We start from the raw sequence: 17,929 nt of genomic DNA, 5'->3' as shown, positions 1-17,929 counted from the left end.
GTCCCGGGTTCAAATGCTGGCTCACTACCTTTTAGCTGTGTGGCCTTGGGCAAGTCATTGGCCCTCTCTGGCCCTCATTCACTTTCCTCTTCTGTAAAATAGGGATAATGTTGTCCATCTCAGCACTGTACTGTAAGACAGAATCAGATCATCTTGAATTTGCCAGCCCACTAGATGGTAGCCTGTCTGTCCCCATCACAGAGGTAAGGGCTGTGTGACATGGGTGAGTCTCTCTTCCCTTCAGGGTCACCCTTTCCTCTCTGCTCATGGACAGGCAGGGCCACGTTCTTCTGAAGGCGTGTTTCCTCCAAGGTCTTCAGACCTGTTGGTGAACTATTTCATATGTAGGTTGTTTACAGTATGAAAGAGTCATCAAGATTCCACACCATAACACAGGTTTGTGTCAAGGGCTGAGAGGGAGTGCATTTGCTGGTGGGAAGGAGGTCCCAGGCTACAGCCAGGCAGATGGAAACCATGCTGGCAGGGTCTGAGACCAGGCTCTACCCTGTGACCTTGGGGGGTGCCCGGTGACCTTGGGGAGTGCCCTGTGACTATTCCTCCCAGTGGCTCATTGCCTCATCTGTTATGACTAGGATGGATCTGAGTTAACATAAGTAACTCAAATTATGTAGTAAAGCAACATCTCTTTCTCCTTATGATTGTACAATGTGTTTGGTGTATGGGTGACCATGGCAAGCACCCAGGCCCACCATGTGAAAGTGAGAGGGGTGTGATGTAGCTGAAGACCTCAGCAGACTCGCCCTGTTACCCCGAGGACATCGGGCAGTGGGTGTCGTAATCAGATTTGGAGGTGACCCTGGTCGCAGTGTGTCGATGGCCTGAGAAGGGATGAGGGGGCCGGTGACAGGGAGGCCCGTTTGGGTCTCAGTAACTGGAGCATTTGAAGTGAAATTGATGAGGCCAGAACCTAGGTGGAAAAGAAAGGACAGTTCCCAGAGGGGCTGAGGAGGCAGAATTGCCAGGACAAAGTGAGGGAGAAGGTGATGAAGATGGTGGGACTTCTGGGTTGGGCAACAGGGTGGGTGGTGGATGCAGTCCCTGAGGAAAGAAAGAGCACGGTGTGGGAGCAAAGAGCAGGATGGAGAGAGGGGGCGGCGATGGGTTCATCTGGGGTGTGCTGGGCTCACAAAACCTTGCAATGCTGCTGTTTCCGAAAGTTGCTGTATTCAGCAGCAGGCCTCCTGGTCGGGCACGCGGCCTGCGTCCACTGTGCTAATGCCTGACCAGGAGTCCCAGGGCTGGAGGCAGGAAGGGAGATGCTGACAGAGGCCCTCCTGGGCAGGGACAAGGCTGGGGTGAGGGGATGAGGCGAATTCAGGAGGAAGGTTTTGAAATCACCAACAGTGATTTGTGCTCCCTTACCCCTTAGAGAACTTCCCCCAGCACCTCAGTCAGGCTCCTACCTCTATAGTTTCAAAAAGACAGTGACCCAAACACAGCAAGAACTGAGCAACTCGGCCCAGAGAGAATGGGAGCAGCTGATTTCGCTAATCCTACCCCGAGCGGGCTCTGTGCAGCTCACACACAGTAGCTCATTCATTCCCATTGACAATCTTAGAAGAGAGCATCTGGTGATATACCCATTTTACTGATGAGGAAACTGAAGCTCAGAGAGGGTGAGTGGTTTGCCCAGAGTCACAGAGCTGTTAAGTGGAGGAGCTGAGATAAACTCCTGGAACCTGACTTCTTAAGCAAGTAGGTGTCATTTATGCCATCATGAGTTACAGCTGCTGGATGGCATGTATTCCCTAAGACTGGAATCTACTGTGGGCCTGTTTCCAAAGCAGCCACAGAGATATGAGCCTGAGCTTCAACTACGTCTGTGAGTTACATTCAGAGTAGGTTCAGGTCCTGTTAGAAAATAAATACACACAAATACATAGCTTTCCTTTTGGTAAACTGTAACCATTTAAAAAATATAATGGGAAACAATCCCATTCCATTCTTAATGACACCGAAAATTAAACAGAATAAAATTAAAAATCTTTTTCTCAAATCAGTTTTTCCAAATAACATCCACAAAATGTTTTCTTGAAACTTGACAAAGTGATTTTCAATTTCATCTGGTAAATAAACAACCAAAAAATATTTTTAAAGGAAAAATAATGTGGGAAAACTTTTACCATTTGACAATAGAATATAGTATAAAGTGACTCTAGTTTAAGCAGTTTGGGAATAGAGCCAGAATTAGCAGAGATGAATGAAAAAGAATTGGTACTCACCAAAGAAAACTTATTTACATATAAGGACTTAATATATGATAAACGTGGCATTTCAAATTCAAGGGGAAGTGATTTTCTTATTTATTTATTTAGCTAGTTATTGGCCACACTGGGCGGCTTGTGGCATCTTACTTCCCTGACCAGGGATTGAACCCAGACCACGCAGTGAAAGTGTTGAGTCCTAACCACTGGACTGCCAGGGAACACCAAAGATTTTCTTTTTTAAATAAGTGATGTGGACAATGCAGTCTGTAAAATATATTTTAAACAAAGGAAGAAAAAACTAATTAACAAACCACAGATGGTGCATTTCGGAGCAGACTATCCCTTTGGGTGAGTCTGAAAGCTGTCACCATCTCATTCACCCGGAGAGGAGGTCTGCCTTGGAGTAAACCGTGGATTCTGAAGCTGAAGGACGGGGCTCAAGCCCAAGCACTGCCGCTTATCAGCTAAGCACTTTGGGTGTGTTTACTGGGTCTGTTTCCTCATCTGTAAAACGCGCACAGTAGTGATGCCCACAGCATGGGTTATCGTGAACGTTAAACAGCAATGGTATTGCGAGGTTCTTGGCAAATTAGTAAACTCCTGTGAAATGCTACCGAGATCGCCCAGCTTTCGTGCTTCACTATGCTTTTGCATTTACAAAGCACTTGTCCTCAGAATTTTCATGAGATGCGTGTGGAACCCCAGATGTTAGATTCTGCATGGCAGCAATGGCTCATCCGGGGGTCCTGCCAGCCAGGGGAGGGGGACAGTTGTGGGGTGTGGCAGAGAGCTGACTCCAGGCCCTGGGATGGCGACAGATGAGCTGACTCTCACTTTGGAGGTGAAATTCACCCTTTAATTAGAACGCTTTCCCCCAGACATCAACCTAAATAAAGGTGGAGGGCAGCCAAGGCTTCCATTTTAAGACCATAATTGGCAAGTTCCGTCCTGAAATCCCATCATAACTCTTCTCTGAAATTGCAGTGTGCTCACCATCTAAAAATATGCACCTCGGTTTGGCCATGTTGCAAAAATGCCACTTGTAATGACCATGAAAATAGCAACACGTGGAGGATGCTTAAGGAAATGAAAGCCCAGGGTCTCTTACAGGGAAGCCAGGTCCCAAGTTCAGAAATACACGGCTCCAGATTCTGAGGGTGGCCCTGCAGCTCTAGGACAGGTGTGGGGCTTTCACTTCCTCTTGCTGAGTCCACGCGAAATCTGGTTGCATTATTTGGCCACTTCTCTGGGTAAACCTTTTTTCTCGCTCTCTTTTTCTTTACTTTCTTCCTTCCTTTTTTTTTTTTTTTTTTTTTTTTGTCTATAAACAATGTTAAATTTATTAACAAAAGTCCCCTCACAGAGCAAACTTCAGATCTAGGTAGTTTCACTGATGAATTTTATCAAAGAATTCCATTCTTTCTCTTTCTTTGTTTCTTTCTTTCTTTCTTTGAAAAGAAGGGTGGTGGTGCTAGATCCTTTTGCTACTTTATTTACCATTCTAATTTTAGTGATGCTCAGTGCTCTGGTGTCAAACACAAGTTCAAGATAAAAATGACAGTCTTCCCCGTATAGCTAAGAGCATGATGCTGTCAAAGACAATTACCTTTTCCTACCTGGGGATAATTTTCTGGAGAGGATGCTCAGCTCTGTAGGAAGCTCAGAGGGATGGAAGGAGCCCTGGTTTAGAGCCAGGAGGCCTGGGTCTGTCTCTGGCTTGGTCACTGTCCAGCTCAGCATTCTTGGAAAGTCACATACCTCTTCCAGCTTCCGACTCCTTATCTGTGAAGGAGGCATTAGAGTCCCTTCCCCACCCCGATCTGGGGCGCTGCAAGGATCAAACACGATGATGTTTTACAGACAAGGAAACTGAGATGATGGCGTATCACCCCCAAAGGGCTTGGGCGATAAGTACCGGCACTTTGTAAAATGTGAAATGTTACACCTAAGATTGCCACTGTGTTTTGCTAGCACAAAGTAGACACTCACAAATATTTGTCATAAGGGTAAACTGCTACTGTCTTCTGGAAAAAAAAAAAAAAAGTCAAAGACAGAAAGAAAAAATAAGTAGATAAATAGATTTTCTCCATTAACTATCAGTGCTGTACCCACTGAACGGTTCCATACAGTATTCTGGTATTAGCACTCCCCAGTGGTCACGGAGGCCTATTCTGGGAGGTGGCATCGTGCCTAGTTTGATGCCATTTGTGGACAGAATAATGCACTCATCCCCCTGGACCCACAGTCCTTCCTCACGGTGGAAGCTTAAGCCCCCCGTGCAGGGTCGCCTCTGTCCTCACAGGGACACAGGTGCTCTGGCAGATTTCTTTGCCTCTGCCAAGCGTCTCTGTGGCAGCCACAAGCAGGTGTCCCTCCCTCTCGCCATGACAGCATGTCCTGTGCGAGGACTGGGAAGCAGCAGAGTAGGGCAATGGGAGGCACAGGCTTTCTGGATGCAGAGACCTGCTTTCCATCTTTCCACTCCGAAAGCACAGAACGCTCTCGGGCAAAGCAGTTTCCACATCCCTGTGACTCATTCATTGTCTTCATCTTTTAAAGAGGAGGTCTTAGCTGAGGTTTTCCAGGAAACAGACTCTGAGATGCAGATTTGCATATGCAGAAAGTTCAGTGCTCAGTGCTCTTGGGCAGTGCTCAGTGCTCTTGGGAGAAACACCTGTAAGGAAGCGAGGGGGCAGAATTGGGCAGGGGGAGAAGTAAAACATTGATGCAAACCAAACAATGGCCGCATTGACGCCTCAGTGAGCTGTGAAGCCGGGCCGGCCCTTGGGAGTTGGACCATCTTGAGGCAAGGGGGCTGGGCCTTGGTATACCCACAGGGACTAGTTTGGGGATGAAGGCTGACCCTGTGGAGGGGAGGCAGCTAGCCTAGACCTAGGTAGCTCCTAGAGAGAGACTCAGCTGGGAGCCCCGGCCATAAGCCTCCAGCAGCTGGGAAATGAGAGCCTTGGTCCTGCAGGCAGCCAGGCAGCACATCACAAAGTACCACATAAGGAACACTGACGAGCCTGTTATTATCATGGTTACTAGCGTTATTCTGACTTTTGCATTATAACAACTGTACTACAGTGTTTGTCTTGTCGTTTCACATTCTCTCCCTTCTGCTGTGAGCTGCTCAATAGAAACGTCCATGCTTTGGTTGCTTTGGTTGCTTTGTTCTTCACCTCTGTATCCCTAGACTTGAGCACGGGACCTTGGCTCATATAAAAAAAAAACTCTTAAAAATCATAGTAGAATGGAGAGATGGATAAAGAAATGGGGTCACAGGGCTTCCCTGGTGGCGCAGTTGTTGAGAGTCTGCCTGCCAATGCAGGGGACACGGGTTCGTGCCCCGGTCCGGGAGGATCCCACGTGCCGCGGAGCCGCTGGGCCCGTGAGCCATGGCTGCTGAGCCTGGCGCGTCCGGAGCCTGTGCTCCGCAAAGGGAGAGGCCACAACAGTGAGAGACCCGTGTACCGCAAAAAAAAAAAAAAAAGAAAGAAATGGGGACGGAGACCACCAGGAGGGAGCCCTTGGGCACCGTTTGGGGGCATCGGATGGCACTCCACTAACTGTCCCTGCTTTCCCTCCTAGTCGCTCTGGACTCGTGGCAGTCCCTGGCCCTCTCTTCAGTAGTTGTTGATCCATCCATCCGGAACTTTGATGTTGCCCACATCAGCACCGCTGCCACGGGTGACTTCTCTGCTGCCCGAGACCGCTGTTTGTGGGGTAAGGGGAGTTTCCACCTCCAGGTAGGGGGTTGATTGGGACGGGACCCCTCTCACACAAGTGCTCCTCAAGATTCTGACCTCAAAAACACATAGGAGACCCCGAGATCACCTGGGGTGCCTGGCCGGAAGGACCTCACCTCGGGGAGAAGGCCCTGGCGGGGGGACTCTGCTCTGTAGTCTCATCATCTTCCTGCAGGGTTGGCCATGGTCACGGTTTCCAAGGGGCTAAGCCAGCCAGAAAATGCGCAACATTGAACCCGGTCAGAGGAAGATCAGAGGGAGGACCTAGGGGGTTAGTCTGAGATGGAGATGCATGGAAGCTGTGACGGCTGTCCTCAGATTACAGGTGGGCCGTCGTGGCCAGGAGGAAGGATATTGTTCTGGCCAAGCTCATGGGGCAAGCAAAGGCCTATGGGTAAAACTCAAATTTCAAGAGACATTTTTCAGTGCAATATGAAGAACTTCCTAATAGGCAAAGCTGTCCACGGATGCATACTTCCTTTACAGGGTTTCAGTCACTGGTATTTAAACAAAAGCTAGGTGACCATATGATCAGAATGTTCTGCAAAGGCTTCACCTTGTGAAAGAGGCCAAGATTGGGTAACATTTACACTTTTCAATTCTGAGATTACATGGATCCTCTCCCCTACAAGGTTGGATAACAATATGTGCATATTACAGCCAGGGCCACCATGTATGGTTGTATAGGTTGTACATCACGCAATTCTGGGTGGTGCCACAGCACAGAGACTGGGCTATGAATAAGGCCTTTAGGCAATGCACAACTTGCTCAATCAAATGAAGCAGCACTACTTTCAGAGCTGTTTTTAGGACTGAATACCCTAATGCCATGAATCTTTTAAACAGTCTAGTGCATGACCTGGTACCCATGGAAAAGGACATAACCCCTGACGGAAGGTGGTGGGTGTGATGGGATTGGGGAGGCAGAGGGAGACGAGGCTGAAGAGGAAGGCAAGGGCTGGAGCATGAAGAGCCTTGTCTGCTACGACTTCAATCGGAGAATGACAAGAGCACATTTGTGAATAAATAACCAACCAACATCCGGACTGTTGTGTGGAAAATAGATTGATGGGAGGGTTGGGTCCTCCACCACCACTATTTTATTCCCAGCCGCTAGCACTGGGCCTGGTGTTTAAATGAAGAAGTGAGTGTGTGTATAGATGGATGCAGGCACGCATCATTGGATGGGTGAATGGATGGTGCATGGGTGAATGTACAGATTCATGAGGCACGATTGGATGGAAGGATGGCTAGCTGGCTTACCCCCTTGGAAACTTTGACTTTGGGCTGACCCTGAAGGGGGATGAGGAGACTGCAGCAGAGAGCCCACCCAGGGTCTTCTCTCCCAGGTTAATTATTTCCTGCTGGGCATCCCAGGTTATCTTGGGATGAATGGAAGCAGGGGTGGGTGGATGATACACAGATTTATGGATGTGAAATTGCATGGATGGATGGAGGGATGATGCTTGGATAGATGGAGGGTTGCATGCATGGATTCGTGGATGCATGATTAGATGGTAGCATAGGTGGATGGATGGATGGAGGGATGGATGATGGATTCATGGATGCAGGATTAGATGGTAGCATAGATGGATGGATGGAGGGATGGATGGATGATGGATTCATGGATGCAGGATTGGATACATGACTGCGGTGATCTCTCAGGCCCAAGCCCCACTCATCTCCTCCTCCACAGAATGCTCCCATCACCAGGCCTGCCTTGTCACCACTCTGCAAACCCAACCTGGCGTTGTGAGGTGTATGTTCTATGCTGATACCCAGAGCTGCACACACAGCCTGCAGGCCCAAAACTGCCAACTTCTGCTCCGTGAAGAGGCCACCCACATCTACCGGAAGCCAAGTAAGTGCTGGCCTGTGTCTTTGCAGCCATTCCTGAGGGCCTGAGTGTGGCTGGGAGGGACTGTCCGAGCACCTGGTGACTCATGGGCAGTGGCTTTTGAGGTTCTTAAGGGAAAGTCAGTCAGAGTCATCCTAGGCTCTGTGGCACTCACATGGGATGGACTGAAGGAAGGTGAAAAACCCTACTTCTGACCTAGAACTTCTCTGCACTGCCTTTATTCATTACTTCCTTTGAGTTATAGAAGCCATTTTGGCCTTTGCATTTCTGAGTAAAATAATTAAATAGATCACTTTTTAACTACTATTTTAGAATTTAGAAAGTTGTTTCACATGCCTTATCCCATTTGATACTCACACTATCCTGTGAGGTGGCAAGATAAGGGTTTTATCCCCGTCTGAGAGATCAGGAGACTCTGGTCCAGGGAAGTTAAGTTATTTCTCTGATTTCACACAGCTAGCGATGACAGAACGGGGACTTGGAGCCAGACCTCCTATCTCTAGAGGCAGTCCTCTCCCATAAAACCGCATCGCCTGAAGACCACACAACAGTGCCCGGAGAGAGCAGCTGCTTCCAGCTCGGTTTAGTTTAGAAACATTGAATAACGTGCTATTATGTGCCAGCCCTTGTGTTAGGTGCTGGGGATACAGGGGTGAAGCAAGCAAGGAGAGAGCAGCATATAAGTGCATCCCTAAGTGAACTAATAAGAGCTGTGGAACAGGAAACATGGGAATCGAGGGCCTGGGGGACACACCTCCCCCATTAAACATGCTTATGGGATGAAATGAATAATTTTTTAGAAATGTTGGCCATGTCTGCCATCTTATCTTCAAGAGCAGATGTCAGCAAACTCCCTCTGTAAAGGGCCAGATAATAAATATTTTAGGCTTTACAGCCACAAGTCTCTGTTCCAGCTACTCAGCTCTACTGTTGTAGCAGGAAAGCGGCCACAGACAACAACAAATCCACAGGCATGGCTGTGTGCCAATAAAACTTTATTTACAAAACCAAGTAGCAGTGGGATTTGGGCCCACCCTGTGCTTGAGCATTAACGGTCCTTCAGGCCTGTCTGGATCCAGTGACGTCTCCTCTGCCCCCTCCTGCACCTCAGCCTTTAGATCCGGAGAGGGCCCCCAGGGCTGGGAGTGCTTTGATTCCTGTAAACTGAGGTCTTGGGCCCTTAATCTCAAGGCTTGTCTTCTCTCGGGACGTTTATGTCATTCAGTGAGTTAGACAGATTTCACCCATAGTGTAGCTAATCTGCATGGTAGTCCTGCTGAGAAATGCCTTCACTTCGAGGTCTGAGTTCTGTAAAACAAATCCGACTGCTTCTCTCCTAATTCTGTGTGTCTCAAATTCAATGTGAAATGCTCACTTTCCAGCAGAAGATGCACGCCCACATTTATCTACATAGATGTTATTGGTTTGCACCTAATGTATATGTAGAGCTACAGATAACTTTCTTAATCCAGAGAGCCACAGGGCCTAAATATGTGGGTATTCTGAAAAGAAGCCACATTTCTGCAGAAGATTCCAAAGGGAGAAATGCACATCAAATGTTTTCCCCATGTTGGATCTCTTTCAGTCTGGGATTCACGGGGCAGCCTCTGGAGGGAGGCTTAAATACCACCATCTGTGGGAAAGCAGGCTTGCCTTCCCTCGAAATGCTTTAGCTTTTACATTTTCTGTCTTCGCTCCCTGCTTCAGATGCTGCCACATTGGTGAAATGTGGCTGTTTCCTGCAGAGCTGACCTCAGATGGTTTGCTCCTTTAGCGCCCACAGTCCTGAATGCTGGCTGGAGAGCCTGTGATTTGCAATTGAAACAGGAAATCTTGTGAGAAGGAAAGAACCGTGGGAGTGAGAGCAGTCATGATTTGTGATCAAGGCCAGATTACAAATCGGCAACTGTTTCCATCCTGAGTTTCCCTTTTGAGTTCTAACTCACATGCCAGTGTTTATGCAACAGAGAAGTTTTCACTCACTGTTTCCTTCCTTCCTTCCTTCTTCCTTCCGTCCTTCCTTCCTTCCTCCCTCCCTCCCTCCCTCCCTCCCTCTTTCCCATTCACTCATTCATGTGTTGATCTCCTGTCATTTGCCAGGCACTGGGCTTGGGACATTACAGGCGTTGTGTCATTTATTCCTAACATCTTTGCATTGTAGGGACTGCTACTGTTCCTATTTTGCAGATGGGAAAATTGAGGATGAGAAGAATTATAGAGGTTTTCTAAAGTAGCTGGTCCATAACACAAAACACAGACCTGCTGGACTCCTCAGACCATCCGTTGTTTCCTCCTCACCACATTGACCCTCAGTGGCCTGGAAGTCATGAATGCACATCACGCCAGGGAGTCTCGGCCTCGGCACCACTGACAGCTGGGAGCAGAAGGCTCATTGTGGGGACCTATCTTCTCTATTGCAGGATGTTTAGCAGCTTCTCTGGCCTCTGCCCTATGAGATACCAGTAGCTAGTATCTCTCCCCAACGCTTATGACAACGAAAAGCGTCTCCAGACATTGTCAAATGCTTCCTGGGGTCGAAACCACCTCTAACTGAACCACTGCATGGTACCAAGCTTTTGAGGAATGGATAGACTTCCGCCTGCCTGTCTGTCTGTCTGCCTCCTCTCCCAGGCTCAACATGTTGGAAATAATGAGAGACCCCCCGCTTGACACACACACACAGACACACACACACCCACACACACACACAAAATCTCTTCACCAGTGTTGGTTTCCTCCGTGCAAGGCCCTAAGGCCTGTGGGGAACCCGGCACAGGCCTGTCTTAAGTCCCTGAAAATGGCATCTGGCCCTGAGCCGGGGCCCAACAGAAGTTTACTGAACCAATGAATGAATGTGAGAAATATAGTGGAGGGGGTAAGATAGGGCTGAAGAAAGGCTGATAAGCATCTGGAAGTTAGCACTACAGGGTGGGGACGGAAGGCCTGTGGAGCACAGTGCAGGGTTCGGCAGCACCAGTGTGAACTCACAGACCAGGTGGGATCCGGACCTGCGCAAAGGGGGATGCACATTGCAGACCTGGGCCGAGGCCTGGCCTTGACCCTTTGTGAACCTCTGACCCTGTGGTCAGAGTTGTGGCTCAGAAAAGTATAGCTTTGAATCCTACATCACTTTGAAGTCCTGACAGCTGCCCACCCCCAGACTCTAAACCTATTTCCTCACCAGTGAAATACAAGTACCGGGTCTGCAGTGCCTTAGCTGCAATTCTGAAATCCAAACACTCTAAAAGTCAGAAAAAAAAATTTTTTTTTGTAAGTTTATGGCAAACTCGTTTGGTGGCAATATCTGACCTGAAGTGACCAAAGAAATGATATTATGTGTTCATCCCTCCTAGTAGGAATAACCTATACATTTCATCCCAGAAGTAACTGGTGTGTCTGTTGACGGGTCTCAACTCCACACCCCCCTGGAGGATTGAACCTTGCCCGTTCTGTGCCCCTCTGTTCTTTTTAAAATCCAAATAATTCAGAATTGTGGTAACATCTGGCCCCAGGGCGCTGAGGCAGGGGCTGTGGGCCTGGGCTGCCTCTCTGGGAAGAGCTGAGGTGGCACACCTGGGGGAGGGATTGCTCAGTGCCCGGGGAAGATCAGGTGTCTTTGCTGGGTTTCTTTTCTTTTCTTTTCTTTTCTTTTCCACATTGAATACTAACATGACTAGACTTAAGCTATTGGGGCCTGAATGAATAACTAACTTTCTTTTTTTTTAATGCAGAAAGCAGTGTTTGGGCTTTTAGATTTGTTTCTTAAAGTATATTCGGAATACCTGTGAATAGAGCACCAGCTGCTCTCTCTCTCTCTCTCCCCCCTCCCAGACATCCCTCTGCTCGGCTTTGGGACATCTGCACCTTCTGTGACCATCACCACCCACGGCCGGCTGCTGGGCAGGTCCCAGGCCATCCAGGTGGGCACTTCGTGGAAGCAAGTGGACCAGTTCCTGGGAGTTCCATATGCCACCCCGCCCCTGGCGGGAAGCCGCTTCCGGGCCCCAGAGCCCTTGAACTGGACAGGGTCCTGGGATGCCACCAAGCCACGGTAAGGGTGGAGTGGAGTACATTTTGGGGGATGCCCAGGGAAGCCTTCTCCCATTCTAAGCCTTCAAAATGAGACTTGATAACAGAGCAGTGCGTTCGAATTTGAGCCATGCATGGAGCAGGGGTTATATTTGTTAAGATGGTGTCGAGTGCTTTAACACATAAACTCCCACTTGTCGGTGACTTAACATTGTCTTGGTCCTGCACAATCCCTTTGGTGATGGAGGGGCAGGTGGGCTTTGCTCCATGCAGTAATGCGGGCACCCAGGCTGATGTGCCTTCTTCAGCACAGACCTTCTAAGGTTCCTTCTAGGAGCCTTCCTTGACTTTGCATCCAGGAAAGAGAGGCTGTGGAAGAGTCTGCAGGGGAGGTCTCCACGGCCACAGCTGCAGGTGGGGCGTGCATTCATCACGTGCCCCAGTGTGGTGGTGACCAGGACTCAGCCTCCCGGCCACTTCTGACTTCAGTGGGGCTGAGAAGTAAGCAGAGAAGGAAAAACACATGAGCTAGTGAAAAAATAATTTAAAAGGACGTTGATTCCCCCAACAGGAACAATATTAAAAGGAATTTTCCAAAAAGGGGAAAAAAATGGAATATCTTATTTTCCTTCGTCATCAACTGCTTTCAGTTTTGCCCATTCCCTCCCATGCATATACCACTGTAAAGAGTTGACAGATTGGATACGATTTTGTGATTTTTCTAAATTAAAGCGTGTTCAGAGCGTCTGTGGAAAGAGCACCCATGTCTCCCTCTCCCATCCCCATGGCCTTTCCCCTTCCCACAGGAGTCCACAGCTCTGTCTCAAGGCAGCCGTATTCTCCCTGTCCATCGCTCCCACGGCTGGCTGCTGGGCAGATCTACAGGCCCAGGGCCAGATAGAGGGATGGGCAGGAGGCTCTGGACTGCTCCAGGCAAGCAACAGTGGAGGCTTAAACTAGGACAGTGGCAGAAAGATGCAGACAGTCATGAATAAGTCTCCACCGTTGGGCAACCAGAGAAACAAATATGGACTAATTAGAACACTTTAGCGTGTTAGGATACACCCATTTGACAGATGAGATGGTTGAGGCTTTTGAGTGGAGAGTAGTTGGAGAGCTAGGTTCATCAGAGCCCAGTGCTAACAAGGCCTGGGTGGGTAACCATCATGCCTCCATTAGATGTGTCCCAGATGCAGTCTCAGCTCTTATGCCAGGAGATGTTCCACTGGCACACTTGGACTCTATACTGATGTAGAAAACCGGTTGGGACACCTCATCCCAGCAGGTCTGCTCACTTGGAGCCAGGAAGGGCCCAGGTTGCAGGTGACACACACTTTCCTCTTTATCTGGGCATCCTTCTCTCTGGACCAGCCCTTTGTCCCTGTGGGATGTTCCTCAGGCCCGTGGTAGAGAGAGGGATGGGCATGCTGCTCTTTCCACCATTTACTCACCAATCCCATTAACCATTTCCTGAAGCTGCCTAAATGCTGGTGGGCCGCCGGGCTTTTGGAATGCGGCAGTGGGCTCTGCCACCGCTGATGGGAAGGGGGCTGGGACTTGTCGCTTTGGTTGTTTTCCCTGCAAGTCATGCCTTCTGTCTGTCTGTACTTGCAGGGCCAGTTGCTGGCAACCAGGCGCCAGGACGCCTTTGTCCCCCGGGGTCAGTGAGGACTGCCTGTATCTCAACGTGTTTGTCCCTCAGAACATGGTGAGTGCTGCAGCCCTGAAAACTATGTTTGCCCTGAAAATGGCCCCACTAGAAATCCCCAGCCCCAGAGTGGCCAGCATGGTCCGCCCTGTGCTCTCCTGGTGGGTTCCTGGCTTCCTGAGGCCTGAGTGGCTGAGAGCAAGCCTGGGTCCCCCACGGCCTCATCTGATCTCCCGCACGGGAGCATGTGCGTGGCTATCCGGCTCCGGCCCTCTAAGAAGTATTCATAAAGCGCCCGTCACAGGAGGGGCTGTTCTCAGTGGGAGGAGCAGAAATAAACAGATAAGCAGATAAATATTGGACAACTGTGGTATTGATATGGTTGTGAAGAAAAGCACAGCAAGGGAGGAGACGGAGTGGCAGGAGGAGTGAGGTAGGTGGTGATCAGGAGGGCGCGCCTGAGCAGGGATGCGGATGAGGCGGGGTGAGAGCCACGCTGGCGGGTGAGGGCCAGCGCTGATGCAGGGCCCCCTGCAGGGCCGCGGGCTGGGGGAGTGTGGAGCTGGGTCAAACTAATCCGCAAATGAGGAAACCAGCGGCTCTTCTTGGAGAGACCCTTGGAGAGACCCCCCCCAGCGGGTATTTCTTTCCATGTGGTCTCTCATTCGAGGCAGTTCTAGAGGGTGAGGCTTGGGAGGTGACCCTGACTTTGGTTAGGTCCTGCTTTGAAGGCTGTATCTGCCTAGGTGGCAGCTATGATCCTGATGTTGAGTGTTTGAGTTTCCTGTTTGGGGGGAAGGGTCGGAGCTTATGAGAGAAAACAGAACTGATGAGCCTCAGGAAACATGAGTTTCTGGTGACGCCAGCCCTGTACTGACAGATCCCATGGTACGTGTGACTGGGCCACCGCTTCCTGGTCCCCAGTTTACCAGCAGTGAGAGGCGGTGTACTTTGGAGGCTGGGTCACGGCAGGCTGGCCTGAGTGAGCTCGGAACAAGGGCCCCTAAATGTGCAGGCCCTCCTGGGCTGTGTGAGTGGAAGTATTCTCTCTTGCTCGCCTGCTACTCAGTAAAAATAACTCAGGGTGCTTTGAGGAGGGGAGACAGGGCCTGTCCCTGACCTCTCTGGTGGCCCACAGCAAATGAAACCAAGGCCACCTGAGCTGGCCTTTTTCTATAGCATTTAAAAGGCCTCCTATTGGAAGAATCAACAAGCCCACCAGGTGGTGACATCTACGAGAAGGGGTGTCCCAGAGGGAGGAGGGGGCTGGGGTCAGAATTCTGCTCGGTCCCTTCCTCTCTGTAGATGTTTCAAGAAGCCACTTCACTGCTCTGAGCCTCTGTTTTCACACCTGTAGCATGGGGGTGCTTAGAGTCATCTACCTTGTGAGGCGGAAGCTCTAATCAGACGTTCTAGGCGAGCACACTTAGCACGGCACCCACCCGGGCAGGTCCTTGGTCAGTGTTTGCTGTTGGTGTCGGAGCCCAGGGCACATGGAGTAGAGAAGTCACAGCCCAGGGATTCAGGGCCTGAGTGAGCGAGAGCCACCTGGGGCCTTGCATTCACCATGGCCTGGGGCGGGGTGTCAGATCCCCTAGACGGAACACAATATTCTGATAGGAAGGGGTCAACCTGGGTTCAGATCCCAGCTCTGCTACTCATAGCCATGTGACCTGAGGCAGGCTATTTAACGCCAGCAAGCCTCTGCTTCCTCATCGGTAAAATGGGAGTAACGACAACATGCCACCCTCACGGAGCTGTTTGAGGACTGAATAAGTGACACACGCCAATAGTCAGCATGGTGCCTGGCGCTCAGTCGGGCTAAACAAAGGTGGCTCTGTGTTAACAAGATGGGATTCCAGGGATGGTGACCAAACTCAAGGACTCTCCAAGGAGGACACAGAACCGTCTTCCAGAGTAAACGCGGGCCAGGAGCTGGGCTGCTGGGAGACCACGTGGCTGCATGGGACAGGTCCCTGGCTCACTCGGCAGCGTGGGCAACGTGTCTTCACTTTTTATGGCGCTCTGGGTCCTCATCCGGGAGGTGGGTTTTGCTCCTTTGCTCAGTCTGCTCTATCAAAGTGCCACAGACTGGAAGGCTGAAACCACAGAAGGGTATTTTCTCATGATTTTGAAAGCCAGAAGTCCAAGATCAAAATGTCTACAGGGTTGTTTCCTTCCGAGGCCACTCTCCTTGGCTTGTAGATGGTCATCTTCTCCTCCCTGTGTCTCCGCAGGCCTCTCCTCTGTGTGCATCTGTGTCTAAATTTCTTCTCTGTATGAGGACGCCAGTCCTATTGGATTAGGGCCATCTCGTTACAGGACTTGTCTCCAAACACAGTCACAGTCTGAGGCAGCCAGGGTTAGGGCTTCAAGATGTGAATTTGGGGGGCACACAATTCAGCCCCTAACTGAGACTGAATATGCCTACAGGGCAGAGGTGAAGGAAGAGTCGTGCGTCGCCTCACAGTTGGGCACCTGAGTGGGGAAGGTGCCCTCACCAAGCTCTGGGGGGTGAGGGTGGCCGCCTGGAGCTCCCGCATTTCTCCAATCCTTACAGGCCCCCAACGTGTCTGTGCTGTTGTTCCTCCACAACGCCGCAGAGGGCGGGGCCAGGGGGGGCCAGCCGGCTGTGGATGGCTCCTTCTTGGCTGCTGTTGGCAACCTCATCGTGGTCACTGCCAGCTACCGAGTGGGCGTCTTTGGCTTCCTGAGTTCCGGTGAGTTGGTGGCGTTGGTGGGGACCGCTGACCTCCTGAGCCGGGTGTGTTCTTTGTGTGCGTTTAGTCCTTTCTTCCCCAAGCCCCATTCTTCCCAGCCCGCAGCCCTCCTCCAGCCCGCTGAGCAGGGAGTGGTATGACCAGTGCGTTCACGAGACCCTCCAGCCATGCTGATGCCCATAGATGAGAGTCACAGTTACTACTGATTACACTTATCATGTGTCTGAAGCTGTTCCAAGTACGTTTTATCTTGTGATGTATCTGTGTGTGCGCGTGTGTGTACCGAGACCCCAGAGGGCTAGACCCTGGCTCAAGCTCACGTGGTCAGGAAGGAGCAGAGCCAGGATTCATCACCAGGGTCGACCTGCCCTGGAGACTCTAAGGCATGGATTAGAGCTCTTGGGCCCTCAGGAAGCCATTTACTGGAGTGAGGGCTGCATAGACAATGATTTCTGATTCCCCTCGAATTCCAGATCGCTTTTGAACATCCGGCCTGTCCCCTTTCCAGTCACAGATGCCTTTATCACTCTGGTTATGCCCTCCACCTTCCCCACCAGTCCACAGGGCAGAATTGAGGCTTGGACCAATCCCAGCGTCATCCACCCATGTCTCTTCCTCCATCTCCCCACCCCCCCACCCCAACCCCCAGTGGTAGGGCAGTTGTTTGACAGGCAGACGTGGCAGAGGGCAGACACGCTGGTCTGGGAATCTGAAGAGCCAAGGGTTGTCTGTGTGACCTTGGATAAAACCCTTCCTTTCTCCAAGTCTCAGTTTTCTCCTCTGTAAAATGGGAATAATTTTACCCAACTTCCAAAGTCACTGTGAGGCTCCAGTGATATGCTACATGTAAAGGGACTTTAGAGGCTGTGATGGGCTTTAGGAGTCCTCAGGGACAGGCACCTAGCAGCATCTCTGTTCTCCGGGGATCTCATTTAAGACCTGGAATGTCTTGCCTGCTGAGTATGGCTGGGTGGGTGGGAGGTAGCCTGGTGGGAATGACGAACTCCTCTAGAATGTGGCCGAGTGGAGCAGGCATCCTGCGTGAGCAGAAGCCAGGCAGTGCTGGGGAATGAGGGCTGGGTGGACCACGTGGCAGGAGGCCTTGAGTGTCATAAAGAAGATTCTTCGTCTGCACAACAAACATGAAACAGGCAACAAGTTAAGGCAACATGTGACCAGGTGCCAATGAGGGGAATGTGGACGATGACCAGATTCCAGACTTTCCTTCAGGGGTGCAGGGAAAGCTGCTGGAGCACTGAATGCCCTGCCCAGGTTTTCTTTCCTCTTTTCAAACACACGACTGACAATCTGTTAAATCAGGAGCTCCTTTCTCTAAAGAGATGGTGAAACTCAGAACCCAGCCTGTGGGACCCGCTCAGGTGGAGCATTTCACAGACACGGCTGACTCTGGCTCAGAGTGTTTCCAGACACAAGAGAGCGAATTTCCATATGCCATCCCTCCGTGAGGGGGCGGGGATTATGATTTCATGGGCTGTGATCTTATGGAGAATTCTGTGGGCTTCCTGGAAGGGAAACTCATTTCTGCTGCCGGCGAGGCAGAGTCTGGGGTCGGAACTCTTCCAGAACACCCACACCTTCTCACTCCTGACTTGCAACACTGCCTGTTCCTTGTGCTTAAAGCAAAGCTGTCAGCAAGAGAGAAGGAGAGTTACCCTCACCCAGCACCCATCTCTACC

General features: G+C 50.5%; 1 protein-coding gene across 1 annotated transcript in view; it reads left to right on the top strand.

The window, feature by feature from the left end:
• TG (thyroglobulin) overlaps positions 1 to 17,929 on the top strand; it is a 242,487-nt gene that overhangs the window by 121,285 nt on the left and 103,273 nt on the right. The window contains exons 36-40 of the mRNA XM_067711217.1: positions 5,820 to 5,954; positions 7,674 to 7,838; positions 11,667 to 11,886; positions 13,479 to 13,572; positions 16,073 to 16,232. Coding sequence (XP_067567318.1) covers positions 5,820 to 5,954; positions 7,674 to 7,838; positions 11,667 to 11,886; positions 13,479 to 13,572; positions 16,073 to 16,232 — 774 coding nt within the window. The remainder of the gene's footprint in view (positions 1 to 5,819; positions 5,955 to 7,673; positions 7,839 to 11,666; positions 11,887 to 13,478; positions 13,573 to 16,072; positions 16,233 to 17,929) is intronic.

This window comes from Pseudorca crassidens, chromosome 17 (assembly GCF_039906515.1).
Source record: "Pseudorca crassidens isolate mPseCra1 chromosome 17, mPseCra1.hap1, whole genome shotgun sequence".
Lineage (NCBI taxonomy): Eukaryota > Metazoa > Chordata > Mammalia > Artiodactyla > Delphinidae > Pseudorca > Pseudorca crassidens.
This window is presented reverse-complemented; position numbering and strand designations above follow the sequence as displayed.